The sequence below is a fragment of the Nymphalis io genome, chromosome 25 (assembly GCF_905147045.1).
Source record: "Nymphalis io chromosome 25, ilAglIoxx1.1, whole genome shotgun sequence".
Lineage (NCBI taxonomy): Eukaryota > Metazoa > Arthropoda > Insecta > Lepidoptera > Nymphalidae > Nymphalis > Nymphalis io.
In genome coordinates, this window is record NC_065912.1 from 6,260,611 (window position 1) to 6,275,442 (window position 14,832).

General features: G+C 31.5%; 1 protein-coding gene across 1 annotated transcript; it reads left to right on the top strand.

Moving 5' to 3' along the window:
- The first annotated feature begins 10,594 nt into the window (after positions 1–10,594).
- LOC126778051 (uncharacterized) lies at positions 10,595–14,616 on the top strand. Its single transcript, XM_050501398.1, has 3 exons — positions 10,595–10,978; positions 13,909–14,195; positions 14,568–14,616. The coding sequence occupies exons 1-3, from the start codon at positions 10,595–10,597 to the stop codon at positions 14,614–14,616; spliced, it is 720 nt and encodes a 239-aa protein (XP_050357355.1).
- The last annotated feature ends 216 nt before the right edge of the window (positions 14,617–14,832 follow it).

A 14,832-nucleotide genomic window follows, 5' to 3' on the forward strand; every position in this document is an offset into this window, starting at 1 on the left:
CTAAGCCAATCGAAAATTTGGTACAGGAAGTTGTTATCATTCATTCATGCAAATATGTACGGTGGTCGACAAAACGTTTTTGATCTTTACTATAATAAGCATAAAGTCTAATAAAAAGAACAGCTCTTTTGCTAGCTGTATTTGGTCATAAAATACACATAACTGGTTTTCGTTTGCATGAGATTCTTATGGCACTTTCAAATTAATTACCCAACTTTATTATAGACATCCGTATAGAAACTTGCGTTGTGTAAATATGTATGGCGTGCGTCATTCATTCATATTTGTAGTGCGTTTTGATATTGTCAGTTTATTGTAATGATAAATAATAGTTTACTAAAAATATAAACAGGCATTGAGTGTCGTGTATTAGCTTGTAATGAATAAATAATAGTTTCTTAGATTCATCCCCTTTACGTTATCCCAATTAACTTGGGGTCGGTACATTCTCTGTGTCCTCGTCTTCCACACTCAGTGACTGTGAGCGTGGGTGTGAGAGTGGATGAGTATTTCACACAATCTACCTTTTATTCGGTGTTACTAAATCTCGAAATCTAAACTACACGCTCAAACCAAGTTAACCATTTCCTCTTACTGAGTCTATAATTGACTTTCAATTAAACTATAAACTTTCAATTGCTTTTTTAATTATTATATAACAAGAACATTGTCATACTTTTCACGTCAATAATCTAAATGCGAAACAGGTGAAATTGCGACGCGCAGTTACTTATATGATAAAAATACTAAAACCTTTTCGAAAACTCGCTGCATCTTCTGTTATAAGTTTTATGTATATTGGTTTAGTAAATTTTTTTCATTAAAAAAAAAATTTTTAGTAATTTATCAGTATATATTTTTCTATGCTCAACCATCGTCGTCGCCTTAATAAACATTAATAATTCGGACAAGTTCATTCAGACATGTCATGCCATTTGTTCCGGAATCGTGCATATGTACCACACGAAATATAAAACTAATATATACTGACTACCAGTCTGGACACTTACGGCCTTACTTATAATAGTCTTTTAGTAATTGATTAGTTAAACTATGCTATATCTTCTTCTTTCGAGTGTCAAATCAATAATGACAAAAAGAGCGAACGCAGTATTTAAGTAAAAGCTAAGTAATGTTTATATAAGCCCTTAGTAGTATTTATAAATAAATATATTTAAAATAAAACAGTTCTTTGCTGGACATTGACCTCTCGGTTCCGCATTTTCAACAACGACATGTCTTCGGACATGGAGACGACGTCCTACCTTGCGTTTGCTGAGTCTTCACTCTAGAACTCGTATTTTTAAACGACAATAGGTCCTTTACATACGACCAACCCATTCCAACTTCCCAAACCCATTCATGATGAAGAAGTGAAATAAATTAAAATAATATGCAATACCATGTCTGTTGCTAATGGGGCCTCCTTAACAAAAAAATTTTCCAAGTTCACTTTTCTACCATTAAATCCAAGACTTATGAAGAACCAACTGTTTGAGATTAAAATAATTATTACCTTTTATTTTTAATTGAAATCAATGGCGGATCTTGTCTAAGTCAAATCGCAAGATATAAAAAATTAATTCACGACACATAATTAATTCAACCTACAATATGGATCAGGGGTTACGAAATATTTTGGTGAAGGGGTCGTATTTTATAGTAACATGTTCCGCAAAATATTATTACTAGTCCTTAGATAAAGCGGTGGCATACGATATAGCTGGTGATAATAATCAGTAAGTCTGGTGGTGAACGATAGCTTAATGATTGGAGTCAGTGTTAGTGTCGGGGGCGTGTCTCGGGAGACGCCTGTACCTAGTAGTGAACGACGATGGATTAATGTTATAATTAAATTACTTGGCTGTATTCGTCAGTCTGTGCCTAAGTTACTAGTTTTGACAATGTACATTTTGTGTGATACAAATTTCTTGACCGACACTTTGATTCAACTTTTCTTAATTTAATTCTAAATAGCAAACATACTGATCATTTAATTATGATACGTGAGATTAAAATAATCTTAGAATTAGTAGTGTATTTCAAAAGCACGTACAAAACGAATCAAATAAAATTATCACAATAAAAACTTTTAAAACCATATTAGTAATGAAATTGTAAATTAATATTTATTACGTGGAAGTAAAAAAAAAACAATAATATTATTATTTTTAGTGTAAAATGTTGAGTTTTTTGTATCTCTTTGTTTTTCTAAGGAAATAATAGATAATTCAAGCATTGTAAAAAAAACACATAAAAGTTAAAGTATATGACAGAAGTAATATTTTTATTTGCGTTCGAAGCGTTAAGTAAAATTGTTTGTGTAATATAATAATACAATATTATAATCCCAAATAACAAATTTATTTTCAAAAACTAAGCTTAATCTGTCGGGTAAAATTTATAAGCAATGATATTTAGTATACAATATATATTTTATATTATTTTAGAAAAAGTAAATAATAGTAAAAAATAACTAATTGAAAGTCTATTTTACATGCTATTATTTCAACCCAAATTTTAACGCAAAAATCAGTAGAATATTCTTGCCAAATAAACTAAGCTAAATATCATTGCTTATAAATTGTTAGCAGATACTGGTTTGGCTTTGAGCATGCTCGCTTAGGTATGTACCACCCAGATATTCCTCCGCAAAACAGCAGTACTTGGTATTGTTGTGTTCCGGTTTGGAGGATGAGTGAACCAGCGTAATTACAGACACAAGGGACATAACATCTTAGTTCTAAGGTTGGTGGCGCATTGGTTATGTAAGCCATGGTTAACATTTCTTACAATGCCAATATCTATGGGCGTTTATGACCACTTACCATCATGTGGCCCATATGTTCGTCCGCCTTCCTATTCTATAAAAAAGACCAAATATCATAACTAAATTATCCCTAGTAATAGACTTTATTGGAAATAGTTTAGCGGGCCGTAGTTTCATTACACCTGTCGAGACCATTAGTATTACTAGGCCATTACGGAACGGAACTAGCTAGCGTTACTTACTTAAACGTTACGGTTGTTAGCTGATGTATGAATTATCTTGTTATGGTATGAAGTGGGCTATCTATCTTTATAATAATATATTCCTGTAATTTTGAAATTTCTATGTTAATTGCTTGCGAGAGAACTATCTATATATAAATGGGTATAAGCAGAGACAACCACAGCTCAGTACATTTTGCTTCTCTGTTTATCAACCGATTCATTTTTTTTTTTGTTTCGTTTGTTTTGTTTCGTAAAACCTGTCAATAACTGACATGTTTTATGTTATTAATAAAAAACATAGACATAACAAATTGTTCGAAACATGCAAAGTCATAAATGTTTTCCAAATTTTCGACGATAAAATTAACATCGAATATCATATTATAATATAAATTATTCTACTTTCAAATTGGACGGACATTAAAGTTATTACATGAAATAATAAGTATATATATATGTATTGCAAACATTGGTCAGACGGGAAGACAGGTAGACTAAAGTCGTCACGGAGTGGTGGCTTAGAAAAGCGAAAAGCCTAGACCACACACCCGATGATCAGACTACATTAGAAAAATAGCGGATGGTCAATGGATGCGATTAACATATTATGAAAATTTATAAATTATAAAATATAAAAATTTATGGAATTTATTAATTTTTTTTAACTTTTTTTTAAATAAGTATTTATATTCAATTCCTAACTTCAAAGCGCACTGTGTGAATGACATTATACTGTTCAGATAAATAATTTTTTCCACCTTTAATATTTTTTTTTTCGTTTAGTTTAAACCTACTCATTTTATATATATATTAATGAAAATCAGTTTACAATATTTGTAAGTAACCAAATATCGTATTAATAATAGACCTACACACAACACCTTTTGTTCTATTCTGCCACTCTTATAAAACGACTGGCCTGATTTTCATTTTTTTTAGTACTTTTGTGATCACCTGGTTTGTTTTTAGCAATAAAAAACCTCTATAAATAATCTAAATAGCTATTTCTTCATTATTTACGGCCAAATTTTTTGATATTTATTGATTATCGGACTTAATTTTCAGCTTTTCAATATTTTAATAAACTTCTCATTCTTTAAAAGAATATCATGGAGTTAACTTACTAAATAAACACGCGCGAACCCGGGATAACTAGTACAATAAATCGACATAGACAATGATATAGTTAGTCCAGTAATTATTATGAAAATGAATGTGAAATCGTAAAAAATGAAGCTATTTTAACTGTTAATTTTCCTCTAAGTGAAAATAAAACCGATGCACCGCACGAATTAGAATCATTCAAAGATGCTAAGTGTGTAGTATTTATAGTGTCTGACGCATTATTATTTTTATAGTTTAAATTAATATATTGTTTTTTATTTAAATTAAAGGGAAATTAAATGGCCTTGTGTACAAGTGCATCGTCCGACCAGTCGTATTGTACGGCAGCGAGACGTGGCCAGCTCTCGCGAGACACGTTCAGCAACTTCACGTCGCGGAAATGAAGATGCTGCGGTGGATGTGTGGCGTTACGCGACTAGATCACATTCGTAACGAGCACATCCGTGGTAACCTTGGCGTTTGCGATGTAACGGATAAGTTGCAGGAAAGCCGTCTGCGTTGGTTTGGCCATATTAGCTGCAGACCACCTGACGATGTCGGGAACCGATGCCTGGACCTTGTTGTCGAAGGCCCTAGATCCCGCGGCAGGCCCAAGAAGCGCTGGCTCGATGTTGTGACGGACGATATGAGAGAGCACGATCTCACTAAGGAGGACGCTTTAGATCGGGCAAAGTTAAGGCATAGATGCAGGAAAGCGGACCCTGGCGTCACTAGGCCGGGAAAACGCTAGGCAGAAGAAGAAGAAGATAGTTTTTTATTATTTAGTATTTTGTTTAAAATTTTTAGTTAATATAATATAATATCCTGGGACATTATTCACATACGACCATGATCCCAAGCTAAGCAGAGCTTGTACTATGAAAACCAGACAACTGATATACTAAATATACTTTTCTTTTGTAAATACATGCTTATATAGATAACGTTAAAGTTATAAATTAGACTTAGTAAAAGACCCTATTTTTACCTGTTCAGCTTTTATAATATAAATTGTAATATAAATATAAGGGTGATTTATCACCCTTATATTTGAATAGATGTAGGTATATATTAAACTAAAATAAAAATCCGTAACAGCCTATGAATGTCCCACTGCTGGGCTAAAGGCCTCCACACCTCTTTTTTTTGTGGAGAAGGTATTAAAATAAAAATACTAGCAAGAATATTATCAAAGTATCCCAGTTTAATCGAGCAAATAATAAAATCGTATCTAATAAGTTTTTTATAAAAAAAAATAGTTTTTTTTTTCTTTTTCAGGCGTGTATCAACGCTCGTTGAGCACAAGATATTCAGCCAATGTAAGCTATAAAAGAGACACATATTAGATTGATTGGTTTTATATTTTGAAGTGTAACGAAAACGTTGGTAAATTAATAAGTGACATTTGTGTATTATACATGTTTCACTAATAAGTCTAAATTAGTAAGAATATAAAAAAAATATATAAATTTAATTGGACTCCATCTATAAATAGATCCCTAATCAATTTAAACGTAACGTATGAATAGCGTGTGAGTGAAAATCATTATGTTCGAATCTATAGTCTTGTAGAAATAGACTAATTGTGACAACGCATATAAAAATTGTTATTATTTATTTTGTTATACAAACAATAATAAATAAAGCTGGTTCCTGACCTGTTTCATTTGACCGTAAAAATTTTTTTTTTTTTTTATATGTCCGGGATGGCAAATGACTCTACTCCACCTGATGGTAAGTGGTAGTAGAGTCCAAACGCGACGGCGGCCAGTACAGTCGGGAAGAATGTTCTGTACTAGCCGTCACCGCCTTGCCGGCCCGCAAGATGTCTCTTCACGCTTCGTTTGAAGGAACCCGGGTTGTAAGTGGAGGGGAACACGTGAGCTGGTAAGGAATATCATTTTTTGGTAGTGCGACAAAGAAAGGAGTTGCCAAATTTCTTTGTGCGCGATGGAATTGATGTCCCAGATACATAAAAAATATATTTACATTCGTTTAGTACTGCGAATTCAGTAGTTCGCTGGTTCCAGATGCTTCTTAAGGCGATTATTCGACAAATCCTTTTATGTATTTAAGCCTATATTCACTAAACATTCAATTGCGAGCACAGCCATATATCGCTCTGAACTCCTATCTGAAATCTTTATTATCGCTTTCTATTCATTTAATATCTCTCAATGAATGAAATGTACTGATAAGCACTGTGCTAGTAACTAATACGCAAAGTTTTAGCAGACGATTTAACGTAGCATGCTATTTTAGTTATATAAAGCAGGAACAAACTCGATATTCACCTTTGAACATGATCGTGAAATGTCAGACGGTGATATGCGAAATTGACTTTAATAATAATAACATTTAAAAGATAAACGTATCAAAATAGCGTATCACGGTAAGTTTCAATATTTCACGAATAATTTACAATGTGAGTTCTTACCGAATATCACTACGAATCACGAACATGACTTTAAAGTTTTCGTCTGTAATTTATCCGTTAATATATTTTATTTAATTGTTTCGTGTCACATTAAATTTGTTTCGTCGTTGTTTATTTTTTAATTAGTTAGTTAGTGTAATTTGATTAATGTGTGATGATTATTAAATGTATGCTCACGGGTTGGTATCAATATCAGAAAAAAAAATGTTTTAGTACAGGTATTTGAATTATTAAATACTAATACTGATCATATATACAACAAAAACTGCTTTGACTGCCTCGTTGGTCTGGTGCCTGGATACAAGCCCCCAGACCTCGAGTTCCTGCATTCAAATCCTAGGTCGGGCAAATAAATAGTTATTATTATCTGTCTATGAGTCTCAGTATTAGACCGGAGGCCGGAAGTTAAAAATGCGTACACCCCTCTAACTAGGAAAGCACACACATATTTTTTAATATTTATACAAACAAATATAATAACTTAAATAAAAAAAAAACGTAATTTGAATTGTAACTGTGACTTTACTCTTTACCTTTGAAGGATAACCTACGAATAAGTCAATAGAATTTCGTGGAGATATTCTATTATCTTGTAAAATTAAAAATCTTCTTTATTTTTCAGATTTCTTTAAGAACAGTTTAACTCAGCAGGACAATAACGGACCATTAGTTACTTAATTAAAACAAGTATAGTAAACATTATCTTAGAATGCAAGGCTTGGTCAGCGTTTCGTAACTTATTTGCATACATACGATAGAAAGAAAATTATAATGCGAATTTCAACTACACATAAGCGTCATTATCATAAATAGTGTTTTTTCATGCAGTTACTTGCTAATACCAAATGGTCACATCTGCCATCACGCTAAGTACATACATGTGCGTTACAGACGTATGTACCATACTATGTATATTATATTCTATGTAATGAATAAATAAAAATATATAAAAAACATTAGTTACAAAATTTATAATACATGTATTTTTTTATAATATAGGCGGACAGGCAAATGTGCCATCTGATGGTAAGTGGTCACCACCACCAATAGACTTTGGCACTATAGGAAATATTAATCGAACAATTGTCACTGCGATCGGTTGTACGGTCTAGAAATTGATTTGCAATGCCATCGAGCGGCGAGTTTTAACAAAGTATAAAACATTCTCCATAAAAAATACATCACCAATATTAATGGTAATTGGTTAAACAGTTGTGTAGAATTATACACTCAAACATACAAACCAATATTTTATATTATATAATAATTATAATTGGTTTTATTTTGTAAGTAGCAATGACGATGTTGTGGACTTATTGTAAGAAGCGTTTGCGAGATCAAAACGTGATTAATTCGAATCAATAAACGCCCCCAGAGCATGCCTTTATTAACACATTAATCAGATTCGCTTAATAGCCGAGTAATTTCTTCAAATAACTCTGATGAAGCAACTAAATGTTTAACGGAGAAGATGTGAATCCTGCTTATCTTTTTGCTTATATTATTTTTGGAACTGAGATAACCCACTACACGAAAATTTTTATTGAAGGTTTCCAATTCAAAGTTACTTAATTTGTTTTTTATAATTAATCTCGTACTCGGTTATGATGGAAAACATCGTGAGGAAACGTGAGTTTGATAAATTTCTCGTGTGTTTCCACCAATCCGAATTGGAATAGCGTGGTGGAATGATCATCAAATTACCTACTTACTTACTTACTATACCATAGTGATGGTGGTATATATAATTTATTTTTAAACATCGAAGACAAAATATACATAAAGAAGTATTCTTAACCGTAGGCTCTAGCCAGGGGCCTATATTAGGGTTTAGTGTAGACCTTTCTGGTTGGGTTGCACTCTTTCACCAATTAATTTATTGTCATCAACAATACTTTGTATTGCTATTATAGTATATAAAATATGCTTTTATCATTTATATAATAAAAGCATGTTTTTATATAGTAAAAGCATATTTTTAGCATGATTGTAATGATCTGATTATATTAAAATATAGACATTTGGATATGTCTGTACTTTTTATTTTATTTTGGTTTGCTAGCGATTTTTACATAAGTTATTACTAAAAGAACTTATTATATAAAATTGAAACTTGTACAGAGTAATGCAAAATTATTTAAAAGCAAATACAACTTGATGGAAATAAATGCCTTTGAACACCTTATTACAATTCAGTTTAGACAAATAAAACAGCCGTTAACAACCGAGAGAACTTATAAATTAAATAACAAAATTGGAACTAAATTATTTACTATAAATAAATTACTGTAAAAAATGAAAAGCTTTTAATATCTAAAACAATGGGAATCTGACCCAATGTATTTGACATTATATCTCCAATATATGAATCACATATTATTTATATATTCTACGTCATTGCGGTAATCGTTTAAAAGGAGATTAAATAAAATTGACTTATTTAATTAAAGAGAACTATCTAACAAAAAAAAAACATTTGAAATTCAACATAATGTAAATATAAGGTAACGTTGCCAATGAATGCCAAAATGCCAAAAAAGCCTGATGTCTAAACTGAACTGCTATAAGGTCCATGTCTAAGGACCATGGTTTTTTTAAAAATAATTATGAATAAATTCGAATATACAACTTTTTGGTCTTATTTTAAATATAGTTTCCTCTAAAAAATTACTATTATTATCGGTTTAAAAGATGCTAGCTTTATTGTTCTCCATTAAACTTGTGTTTGTCTCCTTTGAAAACAAGTTAGTGTTATAATATGTTATCGTTACACGATAGTTTGATTCTTATAATTATTATTTAGTTTAATAGTACCAGCCTTTAAACCCTTGCTGGGAAAATGACTCATCTCTTGACCACAAGAATTGAAGTGGAATAACCACTACATTGAAGGATTTTGGATACACTTGTGGTAAATTTTAAGTAAAATTCGACTCGTGCAGGTTTCTTCCTTCATTTGTGAATAGGAAATATATTATGAACAAAAACAAAGCCCATGATAACTTAGTGGTTCGTTCCCGCACTCTTCGGTTAAGGTCCATGTGTTCTAGCTACTGGGCCACCTCGGCTGATTATTTGTAGAAGGGTAAATATGTCAGTAGCTAAGTACTAAGTCCAAAGACGAAAGCGTCCATAGACTTTTTAATTTTTTTCAAAAAAAAATAATGTTGTGAATATACATCCTTATCTATAAACGTTGCTAAGGTGAACACTGATTTCTTTCATTATTTGATATTAGAAGAAAAATACACAGCATTGTTTACCTAATCACCCACAAATCAACATTTATAATTAAGGTATATGTTGCTTTTCATTTTAAAAGGCAAATGATCCTTTTGTAATACTGTTTTATTAATTCACTTATATTATATGCTCAGTTATGCCTTTAAACGTGTGATCGATCGTAATTCAAATAAAAGTCTTAAATATAATGTTTAAGTATGAAAAATTGAGATAATTATTAGCTACAGAGACTTTTCATCGGTGTAAGTGATACACCATGTTCTTACGTCTCAAGTAGACACCTTATGTACAATGATAGAAAGAAAAACATAAATCATTTGACCTGTTGATTGTATACCATATTACAAAACTTTATATATCTGTTCAAGTAATTCCATTAAGTCCTGTAATTCATATGACAATTAGTGATGAACAGTTGCCGTTTTATGGCTATTATTTTTGGATATAAATCGAAAAAAGATATTTCTAAAGGTAAAAATAAATCAGCAACAAAATTAGAAAAAAATCCTTAGAAAACTGGCAAGAGATCGAGAAAGCAAACATATTTTCCGAACTTTTAGAATATAATTGTCTGATGATAACTAGTTTTACAAGATGAAATATTAAATGACAACTTAAAGAAGTGTTGCTATATACATATACATCTATTAAATTCTAATAAATCTTGGTTGACTGTACAATAAACTGCATAAATGCATCGATGCATCCCTCTTAGTAACACCGCTGTACCGTGAAACTAAGCGCATATAAACGGTAACACTGTTCTAGTTTTAAACACAGTGCCCAATCCACCACGAACGTGCGAACGACGTCAAAATGGTGCCTAATTATCTCCTCGTATTGACCTTGGCAGTAGCCGTAAGTGCAAGAACTGCAACCACAAACCACAACAAAGTTGAAGAAGCGAGGAGTTCAGACGACACTGTTTTGGGAGACCTTAAAGTCGCATACGAAACATATAGAGATTGCAGTGGTGGCGACATTGCGAACTGTCTTAAAATTAAATTAGCCAAGTCTTTGAATAGGATATCGAAGAGCGACGAAATTTCCATTCTAAGCGGCGTTAAGATAACCAAAAACCACGAGACAGCCAAAAATGTGGAAGTTGAAGAAGCGATTCCGAGAGGTCTTGACGAGAGCTCATTGGACAACCTTATCTTGGACAAAATCGTTGGATTCATGCAAACTCATACCATCCAGGTAAATGACCATGTTTTAATGGTAGCTCCAAAAATATACTAAATCTTAGTACAGTGTCATGCCTTAGACGTTTATTTCAAATTCTTGTATCATGACTAAACTAATACTCCACCCTCTTGGAAACTTGGGAACTTTTCTTTTACGAAACACTTTATAACTTGCATTAAAAATATTTTTTTCTACGATGTGATAAAAACATTTATTTCATCAATAACAAGAACTAGCATCTTCAAATAATCGTTTCAGAGACGACTTAATTTGTTTTAAGCCTGTAACGACTCTTCTAAGAACAGTTATTTTCATTAAAACTGTTATTAAATTTTAAGAAAAAAAACGTTTATTTTTAAATTTGGAAAATATTTTATTATGTACCTATTGTAATCATATTGGCATCAATATGAAGGTGTTAGAAGACAGGTGATTCTTTGAATACAAAAGAATGGATATATTTACTTAAGATAATTCAAGTTGATCTCTTTGGGCTCGGTTTCTCTACTGGTTTAATTGCTATTTCCAATCGTAACGAGATTGGCAACCTATTGACAAGATTTCTAAAACACTCTTTCATTGCGTTCATTAGGATTTTATACATTTAACATTTAATAATGTTTATCACTATTGCGTGGTTTTCATAACGAAAAAACACATATATAACAGCTTCTTTATGAAGTGGATTAAAAGGCTCTTTATGTCGTCGCCATCGATAAGCAAGAAATATCGATAACTCGAAATTTGTCATAGAAGTCAGTCGTGAAAATATCAGAGAGATATGCGGCATGCACTGCAATAATTATAATAATATAAAGAACACACACATTAAAATTGTGTATCAATGTTGTTGAACTATCTACAATGTTTTCAACATTTCGGGTCGTGTATCGATTTTCATATTTTATGTTTTATTCATACTTTACGCTACTTTGTATAATATAAATTTTCTATTTTATTTTTCACGGTAATACAGTAGCTTGCCTTATATCTAAAATTTTCTTTTCTTATGAACATTAGAACAAAAATATGTAGTCATTTTTCTATGTTAAAAAAATTAAAACACTTTTGTTCACTCATAAGTCATTTTCATTCGATTAGATTTGTATGTGTGTTATATTCACAGATTCTGCGTATGTACTAACTAACACACATTCGTCAAATTTATAAGAAAAAAAATTCATTGTTCTTTATTTTTTATTGATAGCAATAAGAAGGATGAGCAAGTTTTTTATCAGACTGCTAGTGATTACTTTGACGTGGACATTGGATTTAGTTGATTGGTTGGCTTTTTACCAATCACACTGACAATAATTATTGACAAATTATAATTTGACTATTATAGAATTTTAGTTGTGCGATTCACAAGTACCACAAGTATCACAAGTACCTTCATACCAAAACATCTGAAAATCATATAAAAATAATAATAGTTTAAAGAAAATTTTAACTCAATGAGAATAATATAAATCGGATAGCACCTACGTAGCATTAACAAAACGTAATCAGACAAAACTAATTTCACAAGCTCAACAAACCTTAAATAAATAAATAGATACTTATTAGTACCGACAAAATATTAGTAAGGAATAAATGTGCACTTCGCGTAACACTTACATAATAATATCAAGGTTAATGTCAGTTTATTAGTTACGGTATCAAATGATTAGTATTCTTCATGCGTTTTAAACATTAAACCTATAAAGATCAACAGTTAATCAATTACGTGATAAATGACCTTGGATAGTTATATAATGTAAAGTACGTTAGATATGATAGTTTTTCACTCGACTGTAACAAAGTCAAGGATGATCGGGCATTAACCCCGTATTAATGAGTTTTACAGCGTTTCTTATTGTATTGGGATATATGACGTCGCTATGATCAAATATGGCGGATGACAGTTGTCAGTGTCAAATCTGTTCCAAGGGCTATTTAACAATTTAGGTTTTACTTATTGATGTTGTTTAGGAGATGAGTTAAACAATGCTATGTCTTCTTCTTTCGAATGTCAAATCAATGATGACAGACAGAGATAGATCAGTGTTCAAATAAGCAACGCACATGTGTATAATAACCGTTAGTGATTAGAATCATTTTTAATTCTATTTGATTTGTATATCGTATATTATGTAATCCTGATTTTGTGGAATAAGTATATAACTCCGTCCATAGTTTTCGTAGAATGTGCCACCGATATCAGAAAATTGTCGTATACCTAATAGAATTGAGCAAAAAAGTAATTAAGAAACGATTTAATTGTAGTAATTTCACGGATGTCTGTATAAAGAAATATAATTATTTTGAATATCGATTTATTACCAGTAAAACCTCCTTGGCTGATTTCCGGTAAGAACAATTCACATAAACATTAGAAAATGGTCATTAAACACGAAACATTTCGCACATACCATGCGTCGACGCACCGTGACTGCTTTCACGATCACATATAATTGCTTGCAATTAATTCATTTTTGCTTTTTTCCCTGACACACTCAATTAAGTATTCTTACTTGGCTACGGTTTCTTTTGCTAATTAGATATGATTAACAGATTAACAGTGTCACGATTTTAATTTTCTATATTCAATATCATCAATATATCCATGTCGGATGAGAGAATTATTTTCTTTGGGGTCTATAATCAATTTTTTTCGGATCCTATAGTTTTTAAATAGAACTCGAATAAATGTTCAAGTTCTTTTTTTGAATTCTTTCATATTATAATAAAATATTTAATTTAATATTTGATAAATTTTTTACGGTTGTTATTTGAAGCTAGTTATTAGTTCAAAACATATGTGTTAGATCTTTCATTTTTTGTCTCACTTTGGGTGTATTTTTGTTGAACGTTGACCATTTGTTCTTTTAAATAATTTAAGAATTTTAACAAAATTATAAGCATTGAAATGATCTACAAATTATATATTATCTATTTTCCAGGTTCAATTCCCAACCGGTTCGGATCTGCAGCGCGCATTCGCTGAAGACCGTGGAAGGAGGAAGAAGTTGGCCCCCCTCCTCGCCATCCCCCTGCTGATCGGGGGTATGTTGGTCCCCTTGGCATTTGGGGCCCTCGCGTTATTAGCTGGCAAGGCTTTGATCGTGTCTAAACTGGCTCTAGTCCTGGCTGGTATCATTGGTCTGAAGAAATTGCTATCATCTAATGGAACTGGTGAAGCTCATGAAGTAGTGGTCTCAGCTGGTCATGGAGGAGCTGGGTGGAGCAGGTAGTTCATATATTTCTTCTTCCTAAATTAAATAATTATTATGTATGCGAATGTACAAGTATATATTTGTGGCATTTTTACAACAAAACCGATAAACCGATTAAAATAAACAACTCAGGGAAGGGACATAACTTGTCTAGTTATGTGTTTCGGTTATTGTAAAGTTTTGACGTCATAAGTTAATAAAGTTTTCTTCTTTATTCAAATTTTTAAAAATATTTTGATAGGATACGCAATACAATACAACGTTTGTAATGAAACTTTAAATGCTGGCATAATCGCTAAGATTGTTTTCATATATAAGCACATAGTAATTATATTATGTAAAATATTTTATATATTACTTACTAATTATTTTATTTATTATTTCAGGTCCCTTGAAAGTGCCCACGACCTTGCATACAACGCTTACACCCAATAAAATAACCGAACCCACCAGTATATAATTAAACGAAATTAACTTATTATACACGGTTATAGGTTATTTATAGTACACAGACCCGCCAACATTAGAAAAAAGGTCCTTCTTTACAATCGTTACATAAAAAAGACCTCAAATATACGCAACAAATTGACGTTTTAGGTTCTCTTTCCTTATTTAATATATAGTGAAGGAAAGGGATGGTTTTATTTACGA

What these genes read in the sequence shown, in the direction of transcription:
- LOC126778051 (XM_050501398.1), top strand. Translation starts at nt 10,595, where the DNA reads ATGGTGCCTAATTATCTCCTCGTATTGACCTTGGCAGTAGCCGTAAGT. An exon ending in TGCAAACTCATACCATCCAG is followed by an intron (nt 10,979 to 13,908) that starts GTAAATGACCAT and finishes TCTATTTTCCAG; the next exon opens with GTTCAATTCCCAACCGGTTC. An exon ending in GGAGGAGCTGGGTGGAGCAG is followed by an intron (nt 14,196 to 14,567) that starts GTAGTTCATATA and finishes TTATTATTTCAG; the next exon opens with GTCCCTTGAAAGTGCCCACG.